This window comes from Telopea speciosissima, chromosome 5, assembly GCF_018873765.1.
Source record: "Telopea speciosissima isolate NSW1024214 ecotype Mountain lineage chromosome 5, Tspe_v1, whole genome shotgun sequence".
NCBI classification, from domain to species: Eukaryota; Viridiplantae; Streptophyta; class Magnoliopsida; order Proteales; family Proteaceae; genus Telopea; species Telopea speciosissima.
In genome coordinates, this window is record NC_057920.1 from 2453815 (window position 1) to 2472679 (window position 18865).

Genomic DNA, 18865 nt, shown 5'->3' on the forward strand with positions numbered 1-18865 from the left:
TTGTTATTTACTTATTGTACTTAATATTATGACTTAAGTTATGACTTACGAGTCATTCAATTTATGTTTCCGACTTCCAAGTCAATTTACTTATTTAAATTGCTTATTAATCATTAATTTATTATGTCCTCTAATACTTAAAGTCTTAAACAATGTGTATGTGTAATTAACTAAGTTATACATTAGGATTCGACCGTACATTGCCAATCAATGGTGCAAATCCAAAACACCATTTTGGGTGACTATTTTTGCAATTCGAAGATTTAAATGTGTTTATATAGCCTAAAATAGGGTTTCCATAAAGTTTCAGGCCTTAACTTGGCCTAAAACCCACCAAAATGACCTACTGAAACATAACAAAAAAATGCAAAATTTCGACCAAAATATTGGATATTTCAGATATTTCGGTCAGCCCGAAACACCAAAACGAAATGAGTTTTCAAACTATGGGCAAATCCACCCCCTTCCATGACAGACCATGACCATATACTATTTTTGGTGCACAAACAGAATTTAGGGTGTGCAGAAAGGTTTGAAATCCAAATCGGCAGGATCAGGTAGGTGCATTTACAGATTTACCCAGCTAAACTAGCTGGCATCTTAAAAAAAAATATTAACAGTTAACATTCATGTACAAAGCATAGAAGGACAATTGTAACCGTTGACCAACACCAGATAATAATAAAGTCCATTGCATAACTAGACTAAATTATATTCATCAAGTTCACAATTTCAAAAGGTAAATTAGGGATGGCAAAGGACAGATTAAATTGGTGATCTTCCTTGCCCGTTGGGCTAATCCAGTTTAGTTTCAGGACTCATGTCCCAATCCACCCTTCCATGCCCTTTTGCAGGTCATGTTCAGGTAAGGGTTAGAATCAATAAGTGTGAATTCACCTAGAGGGGGGGTGAATAGGTGAAGGTAGGGAAATTAAAAACTTATGCGGAAATAACCAAGTTACCAATGTAAAGACAAGCAATGAATAAATAAATCAAAGAGTGACACAAGAGATTTATAGTGGTTCGGTCAATACTTGCCTACGTCCACTCCTCTCACCTTAGAGAGAATTCCACTAAAACAAATCTTGAGTATGAGCAAGAGAACTCATACAAATCTTGATTAAGAACAAGAGAACTCAACTACTCTTGATTCCGAGCAAGAGGACTCAACCAATCTTGATTCCGAGCAAGAGGACTCAATTAAAACATAAAGTAAAAAACTACTAGGAAAAGGATTACCTCAACCTTAGAAGGAGTGTATGCTACCTTCCACCCTTGGAGCTTGAAGCTAGATGAGGTTGAGGAGCTTGAGTGTGTGAGCTTGTGATGATTGGATGCTTGAATGCTCACTTAGGCTATTGCAATAAGAGCTTGTAATGAAGTCTCTTAATGATGATTTTTAGTAGTCATTAGAGCCTTAAACAATAGGGTATTTATAGGCTTGATGGATCAATTCAATTAGGAATCTATTTCAAGATCGGATTCCAAAAGCCATAAATAATCCAGTATGCTGGATTCCAATCCGGTATGCCAGATCACCTAATTTCCTTATTGAACAAAGCAATAACGGTCAAAAGATGACAGTATTATATTGATCCGGTATGCTGGATTACAATTCGGCATGGGCTAGAAGGCTACTGTGAGCAATTTCTTGAGATTGCAACACTGATCCGGTATGCTGGATTTTCAAATTTCTGCTAAAATTTGTTAAGTCCTTTATTGGACTTACATGGATGAATCCAATTGGGTTTGGTCACATGGATTGGGTTTAATTTAAACCTCCTAAAATCCATCTAAATGAATGTATGCAAGTGTGTGCAATACATTAATTGTGACTATAAACATGATACAACATGATACAACATTAAACAAGTTCTATGAGGTCTTGTATCCCATTGAGTTGCTTGAATAGAAGTCTTGAACGTAGTCCTTCACTTCACAACATTCTTTTGAAATCTTTGTCTTAGTGTATCAAGCTTTAATATGCTCCCCCTTACTTGATGCTCATTTCTTATGAAGTCTCTCTATACAATATCACAGGTTAGTACAACTAACTTTTTTGTTATCATCAAAACCATAATGGGTGATGTGTGAAATTTACCCCAACAATAAGGTGAAGTTTGGTTTAGTCAAAATGATACCAAATCAACCCCATTGCCATTCCCAGACAGAACAAGCATTTATTATCTACATCATGGTGATAAATATAATGCCACTACAGTGAAACACGAACAAAGAGGACCTGTACAAAAACTCCAAAGTTAATTCCTCAAAAAAGAAAACCTCTGTATATTTTTTTAAAAAGGTCATCTCCTTTTTTCCCCTTCTTGGACCATTAGTTGTAGCCTATGTGGCCACAGGTGCTCGCTACCATTTCACCTAAAAGCTCGAACTGTTAGGGAAGCGCAGCATCAATGTATACATCAACACTCCCCCGCACATGCAGGCCAAGATCCCACGGTCCTTGCATGTGGAGCTCACGCGGCATTTCCTTTGCACAGCACCAAGGGGGAAGAAATGTCGGGAAAACTCTTCCGATATACTTCCCAGGAGTCAAACACTTGACCACCCTGCTCTGATATACCATGTTTGCTACTGTTTCACCTAAAAGCTCAAACTGTTAGGGAACGGCAGCATCAATGTATACATCAACAGCAGGCCAGTACCTTGGGTTTGTAGTTTGTACTCCTATTCTTAATTCTTACCAACAAATTTATTGCTAAAAATAAAAAAAGTTTGCAAGGCTTAGGGTCTTTTTGGTATCATTTTTCATTTTCATTTTCTGACACTTTTTCATTTTTTCATGTATTTGGTATCATTTTTTAGACTTGTTTTTATTTAAAATAAATGAAAACACACCAACTGAGAAGAGGATGGTGGGAAGAGAGTGTGAGGAAGGTAGAGCTGAACCAAAGAGAAAGGGAAAAAGGATTTGGTGCATAATTACTTTAATGGCAAGGGATAGGCACACCTGCCGTGTGTAGAGTTGATTTGGGAAAGAAGATGGGTGATGGAAGAATTTCCTCACCTACCACTAAAATATATATGGCCTTTGGGCCAATTTCTCTAAAAATAGCCTAATTTCAATGCTGAATTTCCATGACTTGGGCCCATTTGTTAAAAAATGTTATAAAAATTATTTACACAGATAGTTGCCAAACTTATTTTTCACTCTACAATCTATTGTGTTTAGTAGTAACCAAACAGTTTTATTTTTTTTATCAAAATGGTTTTCAATAATGATTTTTTTTAAATAGGCCAAAAATAAAATGAAAATTATACCAAAAAGACCCTTAATTACCCGCCTATTTTGGGTAAGGATGGAAGTCCCAACAGAGGCAATATTTTGTAGAATCTCCTACGGGTCTATGCTCTGGAAAAGGATCATGAAGGTAATTCAATGAAGTATGGTCAGATTCCAAGATCAAAGTTTGGGAAGAAATACAGAGTTACAAACTAGGATACTTACTCATTTCAATATTAATATTCATGTTGCAGATGATGTTAGGAGTTGCCCAATCAAGAATCTCACATTCCCAAGTTCTTTTCAACTAAGTTTTGAAAATAACAAACACTTGAATATATTTAACATGTATGTGAAGCTTTGTAGTTACTCATACTACACTATTGAGAGTTACATGATTGAAGGAGAATCAAGATTATGAACAAGTCAAGACAAAGTGAGTCAAGACAAGAAAAAGACTTAAGCCTAACAAGCTAAGATGAGATACAAGATTGGAGACATAAAAAACCAAGCCTAACAACTCAAGATGAGATACGAGATTGAAGACATGACAAGTCAAGAAGTCAAGTAAAGGCAAAGTCTCAAGAAATGCTCAAAGACTGATGAACAAAAACTTCAAGATGTGCTCATGTGCATCAAGATTACTGTAGAACATTTGCACACACTTGCATTATATACTTGCATGAGCATAGACCTAGATAGACCCTAGGTGATGTCCATGGCCCATTGAAAAGACCATTGGTGTAAAAGCCCCAAAAGACCCAACCAAAACAAAGTAATTTTTACACCAACCGGACTGACCGGTTAGAGGCAGTGTGCACTGGTTTCTACCGGCTGCACAGAGGTTGGGAACTGGTCTGACCGGTTACCCCAACCGGCTGGAGAATGTCAGTAATTTTTACACCAACCGGTCTGACAGGTTAGAGGCAGTGTGCACTGGTTTTTACCAACTGCACAGAGGTTGGGAACTGGTCTAATCGGTTACCCTCCAACGACTATATTTTTTCAATGACTCTTTCAACCGATCTGACCAGTTCATGTACAGGTCGACCGGTAGACCTGAAATATGACCTTTTATCATTTGAAATTCAAATTTCTCATACTTGTTGGCTATAAATAGGCCACTAAATGACAAACTCAACACAACTTTTGAGGCATTGAATACTCATCATTTGAGAACTTTTATTGGAGTCTTTGTGTCCTTTATTTAGCCATTTGAGTGAGAGCCATTATTATATCATTTTAATTTCAAGTCAATTCAACACATTGAAGGCTTGCATTGAAGCTATTGAATCTTCATGTCAAAGAAACCTTAAGAAAGCCTATGTCATCAATTCCCCCACCAAACATGTTGTTGTTTGTTCCCGCCTTCGGCTTCTCCTCTCTAGTTTCTGTTGCCTGTTAAAAACTCACATCAAAGAGTCTAATGCTGGATGAATTTCGAATTCTATTGCCCTCGGTTGGTCTCTCTAATCCAACTATCTCCACCACCCAATTGTCTGCATTTGGGTCTTATGGGATCCTTCTAAAATTAAAATAACCCTCATTTCCTCATCTTCTCAGTTCATTTACCTCAATTTCTTTGACTGTCTTCGTCAATTCAATTCCTTTTTTCACTATTGTCTATGCCTACAATTGCCCAGTAGAGAGGATTTTTTTATGGGATGACTTACGTTCTATTGCTGGTAAAATTGGATCTCTTCCTTGTTGTTTGAGGAGTTTTTTTTTTTTTTTTTGGTGAATAAAAATTTATTCATTAACCAAAAGAGAAAACCCCCAAGGGGGATACAAAGAGAAGGAGCTAAAGAACAACAAAATTACAACCCTTAAAGGGCAAAATCCCAAGAAGATAACAATATGTTTGTTTCTAAGGGAATCAGTATACCGCAAGGGGACTGCCGATAGTTTGCTTTTGATATCGAAGGAGATGGAATCCCAAATCTGATTGAAAGATCTGGATTTGGTAGTCCATCTTCTAATATTTCTCTCAAACCAAATTTGATGAATAGCAGCACTAAACGCTAGTTTACCCACTCGATCACAAAAGGAAGAGCCTCCAAAAGTCATATCCACCCAAATCAAATTCTCTGTGGAAGGGAGGATCCGTCGATAAACCGGCCAACAACGAGCCAGGAGCCATGACTAGATCTTCGAGGAGAATGGGCATTGGAAGACAGTTGGGAAGTATGCGCCAAAGGGTGATCAGTATCCTCCAGGCCAGACCAGCATAGAATGCAACAAGGGGATACAGGGATGTGCCTACTAATGAGGAAAGCCTGAGTAGGAAGACAGTTGTGAAGCGCGCGCCAAAGGGTGAAGCTATATCGAGGGATGAAACTTGAGAACCAAACAACTTTACTCCAGATGGTGGTATCACCACGAGCTCTAATGAGATTCCATACAGACTTCAAACTAAACATGACAAATTGGGAGGCTTTCCAAATGATTTTGTCACCTCTTCTAGGGGGCACCTATGAGTATTTGGGAGAGCAGCCCAGATAACATCCAAAGGGGGGGGGGGAGGGGGAGGGAGGATCCCAAGATGATCCCCTAATGATGTGAGAGACCATGGCTGATCTGTCTGAACCCAAATTATAGTTAATTCTTATCCCCCACCTCCAGGAGAAGGACACCTGCAAGATGCCAGTTATCTAGCCAAAATCTAGTAGAGGAACCATCATCAATCAAAGAAGCGATAAAACTGAGAGCAAGGGGCCTTAGTTTCACAATCTTTCTCCAAACCCAGGATGCATCTAAGTAGATAGGGACTGTCCAAATAGAGTCTTGCGAAGATATCTTTGATAGACCCAATCAACCCAGATACTTTTTTCTTTGGCGGCAATCTTCCAAATTAACTTTAAGATTCCAGCAGTGTTGGAGTCTTTAAACCGGCGAAGACCCAAACCCCCTTTAGCTCTTGAGAGACACACTGCTGCCCAGGAGATAGGGCGTAGAAATCTTGAAGTTTCGGATCCCTTCCAAAGAAAGGAGCACATGAGCCCATCCAATTTTGCAATAACCGACTAAGGGATGCCAAAGATACCTAACCCATACAGAGAAGAAGCTTGGAGAACTGATCTTATCAGTTCTAGGCGCCCGACATAGGAAAGTAGTTTACCTTTCTATAGTTGAAGCCGTTTGCACATAAGGTCCAGCATCGGGGTGCAATGATGAGCAGTCAACTGGGAGGAGATCAAGGGGAGACCCAAAAATACTTCTAGAAGAGAACCAAGGGAGAAGCCTAAGATCTCAAGAAGGTAGCTTTGAGCTCCTTAGAGATACCTGAAAGGAAGAGAAAGTACTTGGAGAGATTGACTCGAAGACCTGACATGGACTCAAAATGGTTCAAGCATGAAATAGTGGATTGGACCAAGAGGGGGTCGGCTTTGAAGAAAAGCATGAGGTCATCGGTGAAGGCCAAGTGAGTTAGACTTAGGTTCTTGCACTTGGGGATGGGGGTGATGAGTTTTTGGTCAGTGCTAGTTTGAATGCATCTGGAAAGGACCTCAAGAGCCAAGGAGGTGGTTTTAATGTGATCAGATATGGACATGAAAAAGAGGGAGGTGATCATCTGGATATTAATTCTGTAGCTGCTTTGCATGATTGCATTGAGGATATTAGGGTGAATGATCTTCGATGGACTGGTCCTACTTTCACTTGGAACAACAAAAGGGCTGGCAGCTCTCGTATTGCCTATAAGCTTGATAGAGTGATTGTTAATGAAGTGTGGCTTACATCCTTACCATCCTCTCATGCCTCTTTTGATACCCCTAGTATTTCAGACTATTGCCCCATCTCCTTAATTGTTCAACCTTACACTTCTTTTGGCCCTAAACCTTTTAAATACTTTGACATGTGGTCCTCTCACCCTACTTTTTTTAGCCACCGTCAAGGAAGCATGGGATAAGCTTGTCTAAGCCTTATCTACTCTCCTCATAGCTTTTGCCAAGAAGCTTCGTAATGTGAAGGCTGCCCTTAAAGTTTGGAATTCTGACTCCTTTGGGAATATCTCCCAGACAGTTTTAGATTGTAAGGACAAATTATCTTCTATTCAGCTGCAGCTCCAAACTGATAATCTCAATGGTCCTTTGGTAGACGAAGAAAAAGTTGTTTCATTAGAGCTATCCTCCTTGCTTTCTTGAGAGGAAAGTTTCCTAACTCAGCATATTTTCATTATTCCGTGAAATCGAGAGCAAATACCAATTCCATTTTACAGCTTATGCCCCTAATGGTTCCCTTGTTAACAGATTCGAGGATATTAAAGATATGGCAGTGGATTACTTCAAGGATCTATGTAGTGGCTCTTTGGCAGATCCTGGTCCTATCTCAAACAACTTGCTCAACAAATTCATCCCCAGTGAGCTCCTCTCCTCCCTCCGATCCATTCCAACTGAGGATGAAATTGTGACCGCTATTCGCTCTCTCAAGGTGAACCGGGCTCCTGGTCCTGATGGTTTTAGTATGGGCTTCTTTTTAGTTGCTTGGGATATCATAAAGAATGATCTTATCAAGGCCATCTGGAGTTTTTTCCTCAATCCCAGGCAGATCAAGGGGGTTAATCACACTTTTCTTTGTCTCATCCCTACGAAGGAAGGAGCTTCACTGATGTCGGGCTTCAGATTTATTGCCCTATGCAACCTGCTATACAAGTTTATTGCTAAAATCCTTGCCATCAAGCTTAAGGCTGTTGTGGACCTTCTGAGCCTTCTAGTCAGTAATGAGATTGTTAGAGGCTTTGGAAGGAAAAATCATTCCCCAGCTGCCCTTATGAAGATTGATATCCACAAGGCCTTTAATTCTCTGAAATGGGACTTTATAGACAAGGTGATGTCTAAGATGGGATTTCCTTCAGTGTCTGTTCATTGGATCCACTATTGCATCTCCTCTCCCAGGTTTTCAGTGCTGGTCAATGGCAGCCCAGCTGGCTATTTTGCATCGCCGGTGGGAATTCGCCAAGGGTGCCCTCTTTCTCCTTACATTTTTACTTTGGCTCTGGAAATTTTGTCAAGGGATATCCAAATTTGCACAGACCAGCAACTCATCTCCCTTATCCCCAAGTGCAAAACTCTTAAGCTTTCCCATTTAGCTTTTGCAGATGACCTCATGATATTCTCCAAGGCCTCCATCAGTTCCTTTGAGTCTATTATGTATTGCTTACAGCACTTTCAAGATCTCTCTGGTCTTCGGATCAACCCAATAATCTCTCTTGTTTTTAGCAGGGATCTCTAAAATGGATAAATCTGCTTTGATTGAAAAATCTGGTTTTTCTGTTGGCCAGTTTCCTATCAAGTATTTGGGCTTACCTTTGATTCCGGCGAAGCTTTTTGCTCAACATTGCACTCCTATGTTGGATTGCATCAGAAAAAAGCTTCAACTTTGGAGAGGCAAACTTCTTTCATATGCGGAGCGATTGGTTCTCATCAAATCTGTTTTGCAATCTATTTATAGTTACTGGTCTGGCATTTATGGGCTGGCCTAATCTACCATCAAGACCTTGGAGTCCCTTATGTCTTCTTTTCTCTGGAAAGGCTCCGACTCCTCAAGGTTTCTTCACCCATTAGTTGTGTTATACCCGCGCCCAAAATCCCTAGCTAATTCAAAATTTTTAACATTAGGTGTTGCGGCGGGCAACTGTCGAGACCGATGACCTTGGGCCGTAGCAATCAAGGATAGAATTATTGATCAAAAGGATGGAATTTTGCCTTGATGGGCAAGGAGACCATACTATGGTGAGTTTTTCCTAGTTGATGTGTGTACATACCCTCCCTTGAAGCCCTTGAAATTTAAGCCAAGGCCCGAAAGGTTTGGATGTGGAAATAGCCCTGTCAGCCTGGGCAGTAGCACGATCGGTTGCAGTTGCTGATGCAACCGCCCGTGCAACCGCATGGTCTAGAATGCTCTACATGGAGTATACTCAATGGGCCCCACTTGCCTCATAAATTAGGATATGAGTGGGTGTCCCCGGGCATGGTGGACCCCATCCCCAACCTTCCATACCTTGTGGGGTCAAGTTGGTAGGCCCCCATTGCCCAATTGACTATTAAATGACTTTAGGACCTAAAACTGTCAACCAAACGAGCCCTTAGGGCCATTTTAATTATAAAAGGGGCATAAGCTCTTTAGCTCATTTCTCATTCTCCTCAAGCCAAAACGTGGGAAGGAGGGAAAGAAGAGAAAGAAGAAGAAGGAAGGAGATCAAAGGGGGCTCACCTAGCCTTAGTTCTGGCTTCCTCCATTGGTGGTGAGAGCTCTTCCCATCTTGGAACCTAACGCTCATGTGTTGGGACTTGATTTTAGTCCCATAGGGTGCCATTGCACACCCTTGCACCTCTCATTGAAGTGTCATCCGACAAAACCATGAAAACCTAGGGTTTTACACCCACAACCCAAGTTGGAGGTGGATAAACGGGATTAGATCATAGATTCACCGATTCTTGGTGTCATTCGGGTTAATAAGACCCTGATGAACCTTCGAAACCTTCCCTACAAGCCCCTGGAGCCATTAATGGCCTTGGGGATCAATTTGGCGGAATCTAGGCATGAAAACCCGTGTTCTAGTTGCAGGTGGTTGGACGGCCGGTTGCAACTGCTGTTAAAACCACCCCTGGAATCACCCATCCCCGGAACTGCTAACCACTCGACCTCTGCCCACTATTTTGGCCATAACTTTGTCTGTACAAATCGTATCGATGCGATTCAAGTTGCGTTGTAAACTAGACTTAAAGGGCTACATTTCTTATGAAGAAACCTTTAACCCAATCAGAGAGGAAGACCCTCAAAAGTGAGCCCAAATGTTGATGATATGTTTAGACAGCAAATTTTAGAGCTGAGTTTACCCTACTGACCTCACTTACTTCGTAGATGATTGTGTAGGCTTTGAAAGGTTTTAATGGGGGTTTATCTACAACCGTTAATGCCTTCTAAACATGCTAATTAGGTAACCCAATGTGGTGTTAAGGTCCACCTCTTGGTGCCCTATTGACTTCCCTCTAACCCTATTTGAAGAAGTATAGGTTTGATACATCAAAACCCTAGAATTGAGTCAAGGGATGAACCAACCCTCTAATCCCTTGAGACCTTGGGTTAATAAGGTTTCTAACACCCTAGAGACCCTAGGATGCTTCCCCCTCAAGCCCTTGTTGATTTGGAAACCAAGTGGAAGGAATTTTGAGAAATATTGATCTCAAAAACCCCAATTTTGGCCCATAGAGGGATCCACTCTTAAATCCCTCGATCCCTTGAGTTAATTAGGTTACTAGTACCTTAGTAGACCTTAGGAGGTTTCCCCTTGAACTCACGGAGCTTGGCAACCCAAGTGGGTCGAGTTGGGAAGGTGAAGAATTGAGAAATTCGAGTCTGACCTTAGGCAGTCGTAAGGCCGGTTGCAAGTTCTGGTTGCAACCGCCCCTGCAACCACAAGACCCCAAAGGCTACTGTGAGTCGGCGGTCGCAAGGCCAGTTGCACATAAAGATGCAACCGCCTCTGCAACCGCAGTACACCCAGAGCATTATGCCAGGGAGGTCGCACTTGCTGATGCAACCGCTCGTGCAACCATCCCTGTTCTAAATTGTGTTTTCCTTAAGTAGTTTAAAGGGGGGACCTCTTCTACTCTTTGTAACTCCCTTTTTTACACTCCTTAGGCAACTATACACCTACGGTGTGGCGTATTAGGCGACGATCAGGTGACGAACCTTAACTCCGATTCTTAAGATATACTAAGTGAGTGGGGATTGGGTCTTGATTTATTTTCGGAGTGTTTATTTTTCATGTTATGCAAATGTGATTCATGCATGTGTTATTGTATACTGTGCCAATGATGTTATGCTTACTATGCTTGTGCATTCAAAATCTTGTGTACTATATAACTTTTAATCTAGGTTTGACTTTGAGAAAATGTCATCATGTTGAATGTTAGATACTTAGGGAATATGATATGCTTGAATTGCAATGATGGATTTATGAATATGTTATTGTGATATGGATGTGATTATAGATGTGAGGTATATGTGTTAAAAGGGATCCAGGGAACGATGATGTGTTCCGGTACCGTGGTTGGGATTAACAGAGGTTTGTTGGCAAGGGATCCGGGATCGATGATGTGTTCCGGTACTGTGATCGCGTTGTTTGATACTTCAGCCCGGGGATCGAGGGTATGTTTTGGTACCGTGGTTTTGGATTATCGGAGGTTTGCTGGGACTCGATGGTGCGTCTGGGGACCGGCAGTCTTCCACTGGCATAGTTGGGGTTGTATCATTGGGGATCGAGGGTGTGTTCTGGTACCAGGGATACGACTCTACTACGTCGTAGATTAATGGTGTTGTATCGCTGGGGATCAATGGTGTATTCCAATACCAGGGGTACAGCTCTATTACTCTACAGTCCATAGCATACATAAATGCATTGCATTACATCATTATCAATGTCATGCATTGCATCACTATCAATGTCATACATTGCATCATTAATTGTAATGTATCCAACATCATAATTTCATTTGTATATGCTTGTGTGACTGTAAATTGGATTTGATGTACGAGTCATCATTGGTAGTATGGGACGCCAATGATGTTCGTTTATCATGTTCAACTTGTGATTGATTGCTTGTGTGTGATTCAATTTTCTGCTCATTGGGCTCAGTGGAGCTCACCCGTCGTGGAACCATCTTTTTAGAATGTGTTGCAAGTAGTGTTGTACCGGAGGGCGATAGAGGACTTGATAGAAGATGCGGATTCGAAAGTGGGACCATGACTATTGATGCTATAATTGTTTTCTTTATTTCTTATTGCTTTCGAATTTCGATAATGTTGCCTTTCTTTCCTGTGTTTATAAGCATCATTTAATGTAATGACTTTTAGATTAAGTATTGTATTCATGAATAATCCTTTTATGTATTTATTATCACTTTAGTTTTTCCCTTAAGGACTGTATTATTTAAAAGTTTTCCTCTACTCTGATATTAGCTTGATTCTTGTTTATGTGACTATGAGGTAAGCCACTATGCCCGCGAACATGGAGGCGGTTTAGGATGATGGTAAGCATCCTGGTTACATCAAAACCCTAGAGTGTGTTTGGGGTGTGACAAGTTGAGCTTCAGTTTGTCTTCCGAAGGAGGAAGGAGGTTTAGGTATAAGGAGAATCGAAGAGTTGAATTCGGCTAGAATCATTAAACTGATCTAGAAGATTGTCTCCAAAAAGAGAAGTATTTTAGGTTGATTGGATATATTATGGGCTCCTCCGCTCAGATTCTATTTGGACAGTCTTTGCCATGTCTGATGTTTCACAGGTATGGCGCAAGATTCTAGCTACTTGCCCAGCTGTCCTTGGAGCTATATGCTCTCGTATTGGTGACGAGAGCTCTACTTCTCTTTGGCTGGATCATTGGCACCCTATGGGAATCCTTCTCCACTTGGTCAGCCCTACTGTTTATAGTTCTGGTCTTCCGAGACATTCTATGGTGGCTGATATCTTAGATCCAGTTGGCTGGACTACTCCGCTCTCTCTTCACCGTATGCTTAATAATATTTGGAGTGTTTTGCCTTCTATTGCTAGAAGACCCTCTGGCAGAGGTGATTGTGTTATCTGATAGCCGAATTCTTCTAGCTCTTTTAGCTCCAAAGCTGCATGGGACTTCATTTGCTCTAGAGGCTCTTTGGCTCCTTGGAGGAAGCTAGTTTGGTTCAAGCACCACATCCCTCGCCATTGTTTTACGGGATGAAGATCTTTTTCTAACTGCCTTCCAACGTAGTCCTTTCTTCGCCATCGCCAGATTGTTATCTCTCCCATGTGTGGCCTCTGTTGGAATGTTGTGGAAGATACTGACCACTATTTTTTGACAACCCTTTCTCCTCCATCTGAAAAGGCATTTTAGCAAAACGCTGGCCTAGAAGTCAAAGAATCCTCCCTTTTAATAGAGAATGGATTTGGGCAGATATGCCTTTTGCCGAATCATCTCTCTGTGACACGGTTGGCAAGTTGGCTTTTTATGTTGTCATCTATCATATTTGGATGGAAAGTAATATCAGGAAATGGACCACCAACTCTCAGTATCTCCATCAGATTTGGGATTCCATTTCTTTTGAAATTAAAGCCAAGCTCTTTGTGGTTGTTCCCTCTATATGTATTGACAACCCAAGGAACAAGCTTATTGTTGTATCTTGGGGTCTTTACTCTACCTCCCTTCAAGCCTCTGCCTCCTCTGTTTGAGGCTCAGGCTCTTTTGTGTTTTTGCTTGATTTTTACTTCCCCCTCTTATTGGGGGCTGCTGTAATTCTCTTTCTCTTTGGTAATGAATTATTTATTTGCCCAAAAAAAATGCTTATGTCATGTGCATACACTCAACATCATATCACTTTGCATAGGGAGTATTTTCCACATAGGTAACATCGTTCCTACTTATTTATTTGTTGATATTGAATCTTAGCGTTGATCCAAGAGTTGGTTGAACTCTTGATCAAACTAAGTGTGCATCATCCTATACTACACTTAAGTGATTGCATAGAATCCTTTTATCCTTAAAAGATTGCACGGATCCTCTTATCCATAAAAGATTCATTTCACAGATCCTCTTATCCTTGAAAGACTGCATGGATTCTCCTATCCTTAAGAGATTAATTGCATGGATCCTCTTATCCTCGAAAGGTTGGTGTGAAGGGATTCTCTTGTCTTGTGACAAGATTTTTGTAAAAGGTGTTGTTTCCCACCTACTGTATTGAAAGGAAACATCTAGTGGAATTCTCTCAAGTGTTGAGAAGAGTGGACGTAGACTCTTAGAGTCGAACGTCAAACTACTATAAATCTCGTGTCTTGTATTTGATTTATCGCCTTAATTTTTAGTTGTGCGATTTATTTATAAAAAGGACACGATCCACTAGATACAACCTATTCACCCCCCTCTAGGTTGTTTCACAATTGGTATCAAAGCGGGAACTCAATTTTAAAGACTCTTATATTCATAAAAGAGACAAAGATCCATGGGATCTTCTTCTAATGAAAATGATTTAGAAGGACTAAATGTCTCTAGACCACCACTATTCAGTGGCAAAATTTTGTAGGAGAATTGCCCAATCATTCCTAAGTGGTTTACAACCAATTTTGATGATAACAAACAATTGAATACATTAACATGTATGTAAAGCTTTGTAGTGATTCATATTACATATTGAGAGTAACAAAACTTAAAGAAAAACCAAGACTGTGAAGACAAGTCAAGTCAAGTCAAGCCTCTCAAGACAAAACTTCTCAAGAAAAGACAACTCAAGAACTAATCAAGACAAAGACAAGGTTCCAAGCCAAAGACAAGTCAAAGACGAAGACAAAAACAAGACAAGGCAAAGTCTCAAGAAAAGCTATGCTCAAGACTCAAGATTCAAGACATACTCATGTGCACTATTAAAACACTTGCATACACTTGCATTGCATGCTTGCATATTCATATAAGCATTGCCTAGACATAGACTAAGGACCATTGAAAATACAAAAAATAGGTCAAAAGACCATTGGTGCAAAAGCCCTAAAAGATCCAAACCAAAAAGGACAAAACAGGGCTGGAAGAGGATGGGAACCGGTCTGACCAGTTGCCCCAACCGGCTGGAGAATGTCCAGCTGGTGTCAAGCCGGTTTATCCAGTCGATTGCCCAACGGCTAGTTTTTCTCAATGGCTAGTTCAACCAATCTGACCGGTTCATCTACAAGTCTAAAAGTAAGAATTCTTCAAAAGATGGACTCAGCAAGTAAACTTGTGTTCGGGGCGGTTATCTCTCATATTTGGATGGAGAAAAATCTTAGAAGATGGACCAACTCTCGTTCTTTCGAAAAGATTTGGAAAGCCATCTTCTTTGATGTCAGCTCCAAGCTTCACTTGCTTCGCCATGGCTCTCTTGTGGACTCTCCTAGGAACAGGCACATTGCTACTTTCTAGAACCTCGATGTTTCCTTTCAGTCTCCTAGCCTGCCCCTTTAGAGCTTGTAGGGATGGAGTCTTTGTATAGCTCCCCCCCCCCCCCCTTTTCCCTGTGTATTCTCTCCCTCCCCTTTTCCTTTCCCCCGTTTTGGTAATATATTCTTATTCACCAAAACTAAAATTCTTCAAAAGATAAAGATGTTTTTACTAATTAAAAAGAAAATCGACTTAGCTATAATGGGGAAGTCATGAATGACTTAATTATATCTATTAAAGGATCAATCAGAATTTCTAAATGTTTTTTTAAGCAATTTTATGAGGAAATAAAGATTAAGTTGGTGTGTCAATTAAAGTTTTAAGCTCTAACAATGCTCTCGAGTATACTCAATGAGAAATATGTGCATATTGTTTTGATTATGGCATGATACATCAAACTAGGTGTATATATACTCCTCAGAAGAATAGTGTGGCTGAGAGCAAAAACCGGCATTTGGTGGAAGTTGCTCGATCTCTTATGTTTCATATGTAAGTTCCTAAGTTTTTTTGTGTGTGATGTTTTAACTGCCTGTTATTTGATTAATCGCATGCCATTTGCTGTCCTTGACCACCTATCCCCTTTTTCTATGGTTTTTCCCAAATCCTCTTTATTTGGTTTCCAAGGTTGATCTCCATAACACTAATTTGGTGTTAATCCCTGCTTTACCATGAGACAATATACAAAACCTGTAAACCAGCACCTATAAGAGAGAAAAGAGAAAGGAGAGGAGGAAGAAGAGAACATGATGCAGAACGGGGAGAGCAAGCTAGAACCATGATAGAACGTAGAATTAATTCTATCATGGTCTAGCCCCCAACTTATACCATATTATGTAATCTACTCTTAGTAGGAAACCTACTAAGAGTAAGACTAATAACAATAAAGGTAAATAACTAGAAACATCAAATCGATTCATATTCTTAATAGGAAAGTTAAGTCCTAGGCTACTTAAAGTCTAATTAAAAGATATCATAGTTTAACTAGGAGACTTACAAAGCAACTTAAATAACTCAATTTAACCTAAAAAGCTCATAGATGGGCTGGAATAAGCCCACGAATTGAGCTGGGTCTGAGCTGGGGGCCTTTCTTCTTGGGAAATACACCTTCAGCTCCTGCCCTGCATCAATTGGGTAGCCTTACCGCTTTTCGAGGGGTTCCTCCCAACTTTATAGTTCTTTTGGCAATTTTATTTGCCAAGATCGTACACTTCTCCCCACCCCCAAACAGCCAATAGGCTGAATGAAGAGAACGTTTTCATTTTTTGTCATCACACATTCCCACAACCACAACAAGACTACACAAACAAATGAAATCCGGCACACATGAAAGCACAAAAGCAGCTAAAGTTTCTTCAAGCAAATTAATTAGTTGAACAGCTGAATATTTGAAAAAGTAGCAATCAGCATCCCTGTATTCTTCAAAGCACACCCTGTCATACCTTGACTTGTTTATCCTTGGGGCCAAATGTATACGATGCATATACCCCAGCCTGCTTTCGCCTGCAATGGAAGGAGCTACTCTGAGAAACTCAGGAGCATTAAACTCCAAAAGAATTGGAGAGACATGCAAACCACGTTACATGAAACTACTCTTAAGCATTGAAGAATTTGAACATCTTAATCTAAGCTATAGACTTATATAAACACATCTGACAGAGTAAAGAGAGCAGAGTGTAGACCAATTCATCATATAAGGTCAGTATGTAGTGGAACTTAGACGGGGCGTCTGCCAGTAACTATTTGTCATAGATCTTAAAGTTGGTATTATTAAGATCCAATGGATGAAGATTTCCCACCGTGGGCTATCGTGGGGTTCATCCAGAAAATCTAATAGAAGCTTCTGGCTAATGTTCTTCCCACTAAATTCCTTCCCTGCATCATTCAAACCATAATCGTGGTCATCCCATGTGCCAATAACCTGTAATATTCAAACATTACTAGGGTGTGAGAGTAAAAACATTTGGAGGCATAAAAGGAAACTGTGATAGATAATAAAGAATCATGACGTTGTTGCCTCTCTTTTTCCAGAGATTAGTGTAATATATCAAAGGCTGAGCACACACTATGATGCATTCAATTTGAAAAGTACGAGGAAAGCACCTGAATTTTCTCTCGAAGACGAGAATATCCTGGGTTATTTTTGGCATTCTTATACCTGGACTGCAGCTCCTCCTCAGAGACAGGAATGAACCTAGGAGTATTCCTCCATGGCCCAATAGTCCTCTCCTTTCCAAATATTTTAAAGGGGAGCCTAGTGTCTCCATAAATATTGTCCCCCAACCAAATAAAAAGCTGAGGATCAAATTCGTTGATTGCATTCCAAATGGGCTGCAGAAAAACAATAGGTTTTAAACGTATTGAAGATAAAATAGAACACTTAAGCCTAGGAGGCCTTCCATCGCTTCAAAGACCAGTGCACTTTATCAAAGAGGCCAAGGAATAGGCTAACATGTTGAACATTTACACCATTAGATTCCAATAAGGCCTAGTGTGTTGTCCAGACATGAGTTGAAATTATCATTAATGAAAGTGAGATCAACAGTTAAAAAAAAATCACGAGTAGAGGATTACCGATTATGGAAAATTTTACAGGGGGAAGGAAAGATGCTGGCATTGTTTGCACTGACATAGAGAAAGCATACCATAAGGTGCCAAGAGAGATCATCAGGTAGACTTCGGAAAAGAAAGGGTATCCGTATCACAATCAAGTAAATATATTGATTTATTAAGTGATATGTATGATGGAGTGTTTGAACAACTAGGGTGGAGACAAGTTAGATTAGCAATGAGAACGCATATGATACCGTACTTAAGAGAGACCATCTCCTAGGTTTTAGAGCAGAAAAGGTATCACGCTCAAGTAAATATAAGTTGCTGTATGATGGGGTGGGAAAAGGTGTTAGAACAACAGCTGGGTTATAGACTCTAGTGTTCCAAAGGCAAGTCAAATTAGTTATTGTGGTGTAAATTAAGGTTCCTGACAATGTCATATTCAGAATAAGAACGGAGGAGATTAAGTCCTCGATTTTTAATGAATCAACTTCTCAAAATCCTATAATAAGTTATAACCCTTATCAGAAGAAAACAACCGAATAATCTGTCAAGGCCATAAAACTAGGACATTCATGTATCTAAAACTTGCGGCCCGGAGAAAAAAAATCGTGTATCTAAAACACGGTTTTGAGTTGAAACTTGAAAATAAAAGGAAGATAGACTCTTAACCTGCGGAGCGCTCTGGTTTGCACACGATCCAAATGCGATACGAGTTATGAGAGATTCTTCAGAAGCTCTGCAAGTGCAAGCAAGTCCGACGATGATAACTTGCAGAAGAATAACCCAGACCCTGGTAGCCATTAGAAGAATACGATCACAGTGAGACGTTGAGAATCTCTCAGTTTTCATGTGTTGGAGAAGACAGAGAGAAGTCAACCGGACAGAAGCTTTTAATTGTCCGAGTTTAAAGTTATATGCAGTGGAAAGCGGAAACTGGGGAGCAGTTCATAGGTTGTTTGTGCTTGCTTGCTGCCATCGATGCATTGCATTTCAATTTTCACAGAAAACTGGAAAAAAGGTAAAATGAAACTCGGATTTGGTGTTGATCGTCGGGCGCAATGGCGGTACCGCCCCCCCCCCCCCTCCCTCCTAGTATTTTTGGGAAAATTACATTCCCCTCCCCCTCCCCTGA

General features: G+C 40.4%; 1 protein-coding gene across 1 annotated transcript in view; it reads right to left on the bottom strand.

The window, feature by feature from the left end:
* LOC122662660 overlaps window positions 1-18622 on the bottom strand; it is a 73136-nt gene extending 54514 nt beyond the window's left edge. Inside the window, exons 1-4 of the mRNA XM_043858362.1 lie at window positions 18403-18622; window positions 17281-17508; window positions 16977-17098; window positions 16620-16680 (exon numbers count right to left, since the gene is read on the bottom strand). Of these exons, the coding sequence (XP_043714297.1) occupies window positions 16620-16680; window positions 16977-17098; window positions 17281-17508; window positions 18403-18582 (591 nt within the window). The 5' untranslated portion in view covers window positions 18583-18622. The remainder of the gene's footprint in view (window positions 1-16619; window positions 16681-16976; window positions 17099-17280; window positions 17509-18402) is intronic.
* Between the last annotated feature and the right edge of the window lie 243 nt (window positions 18623-18865).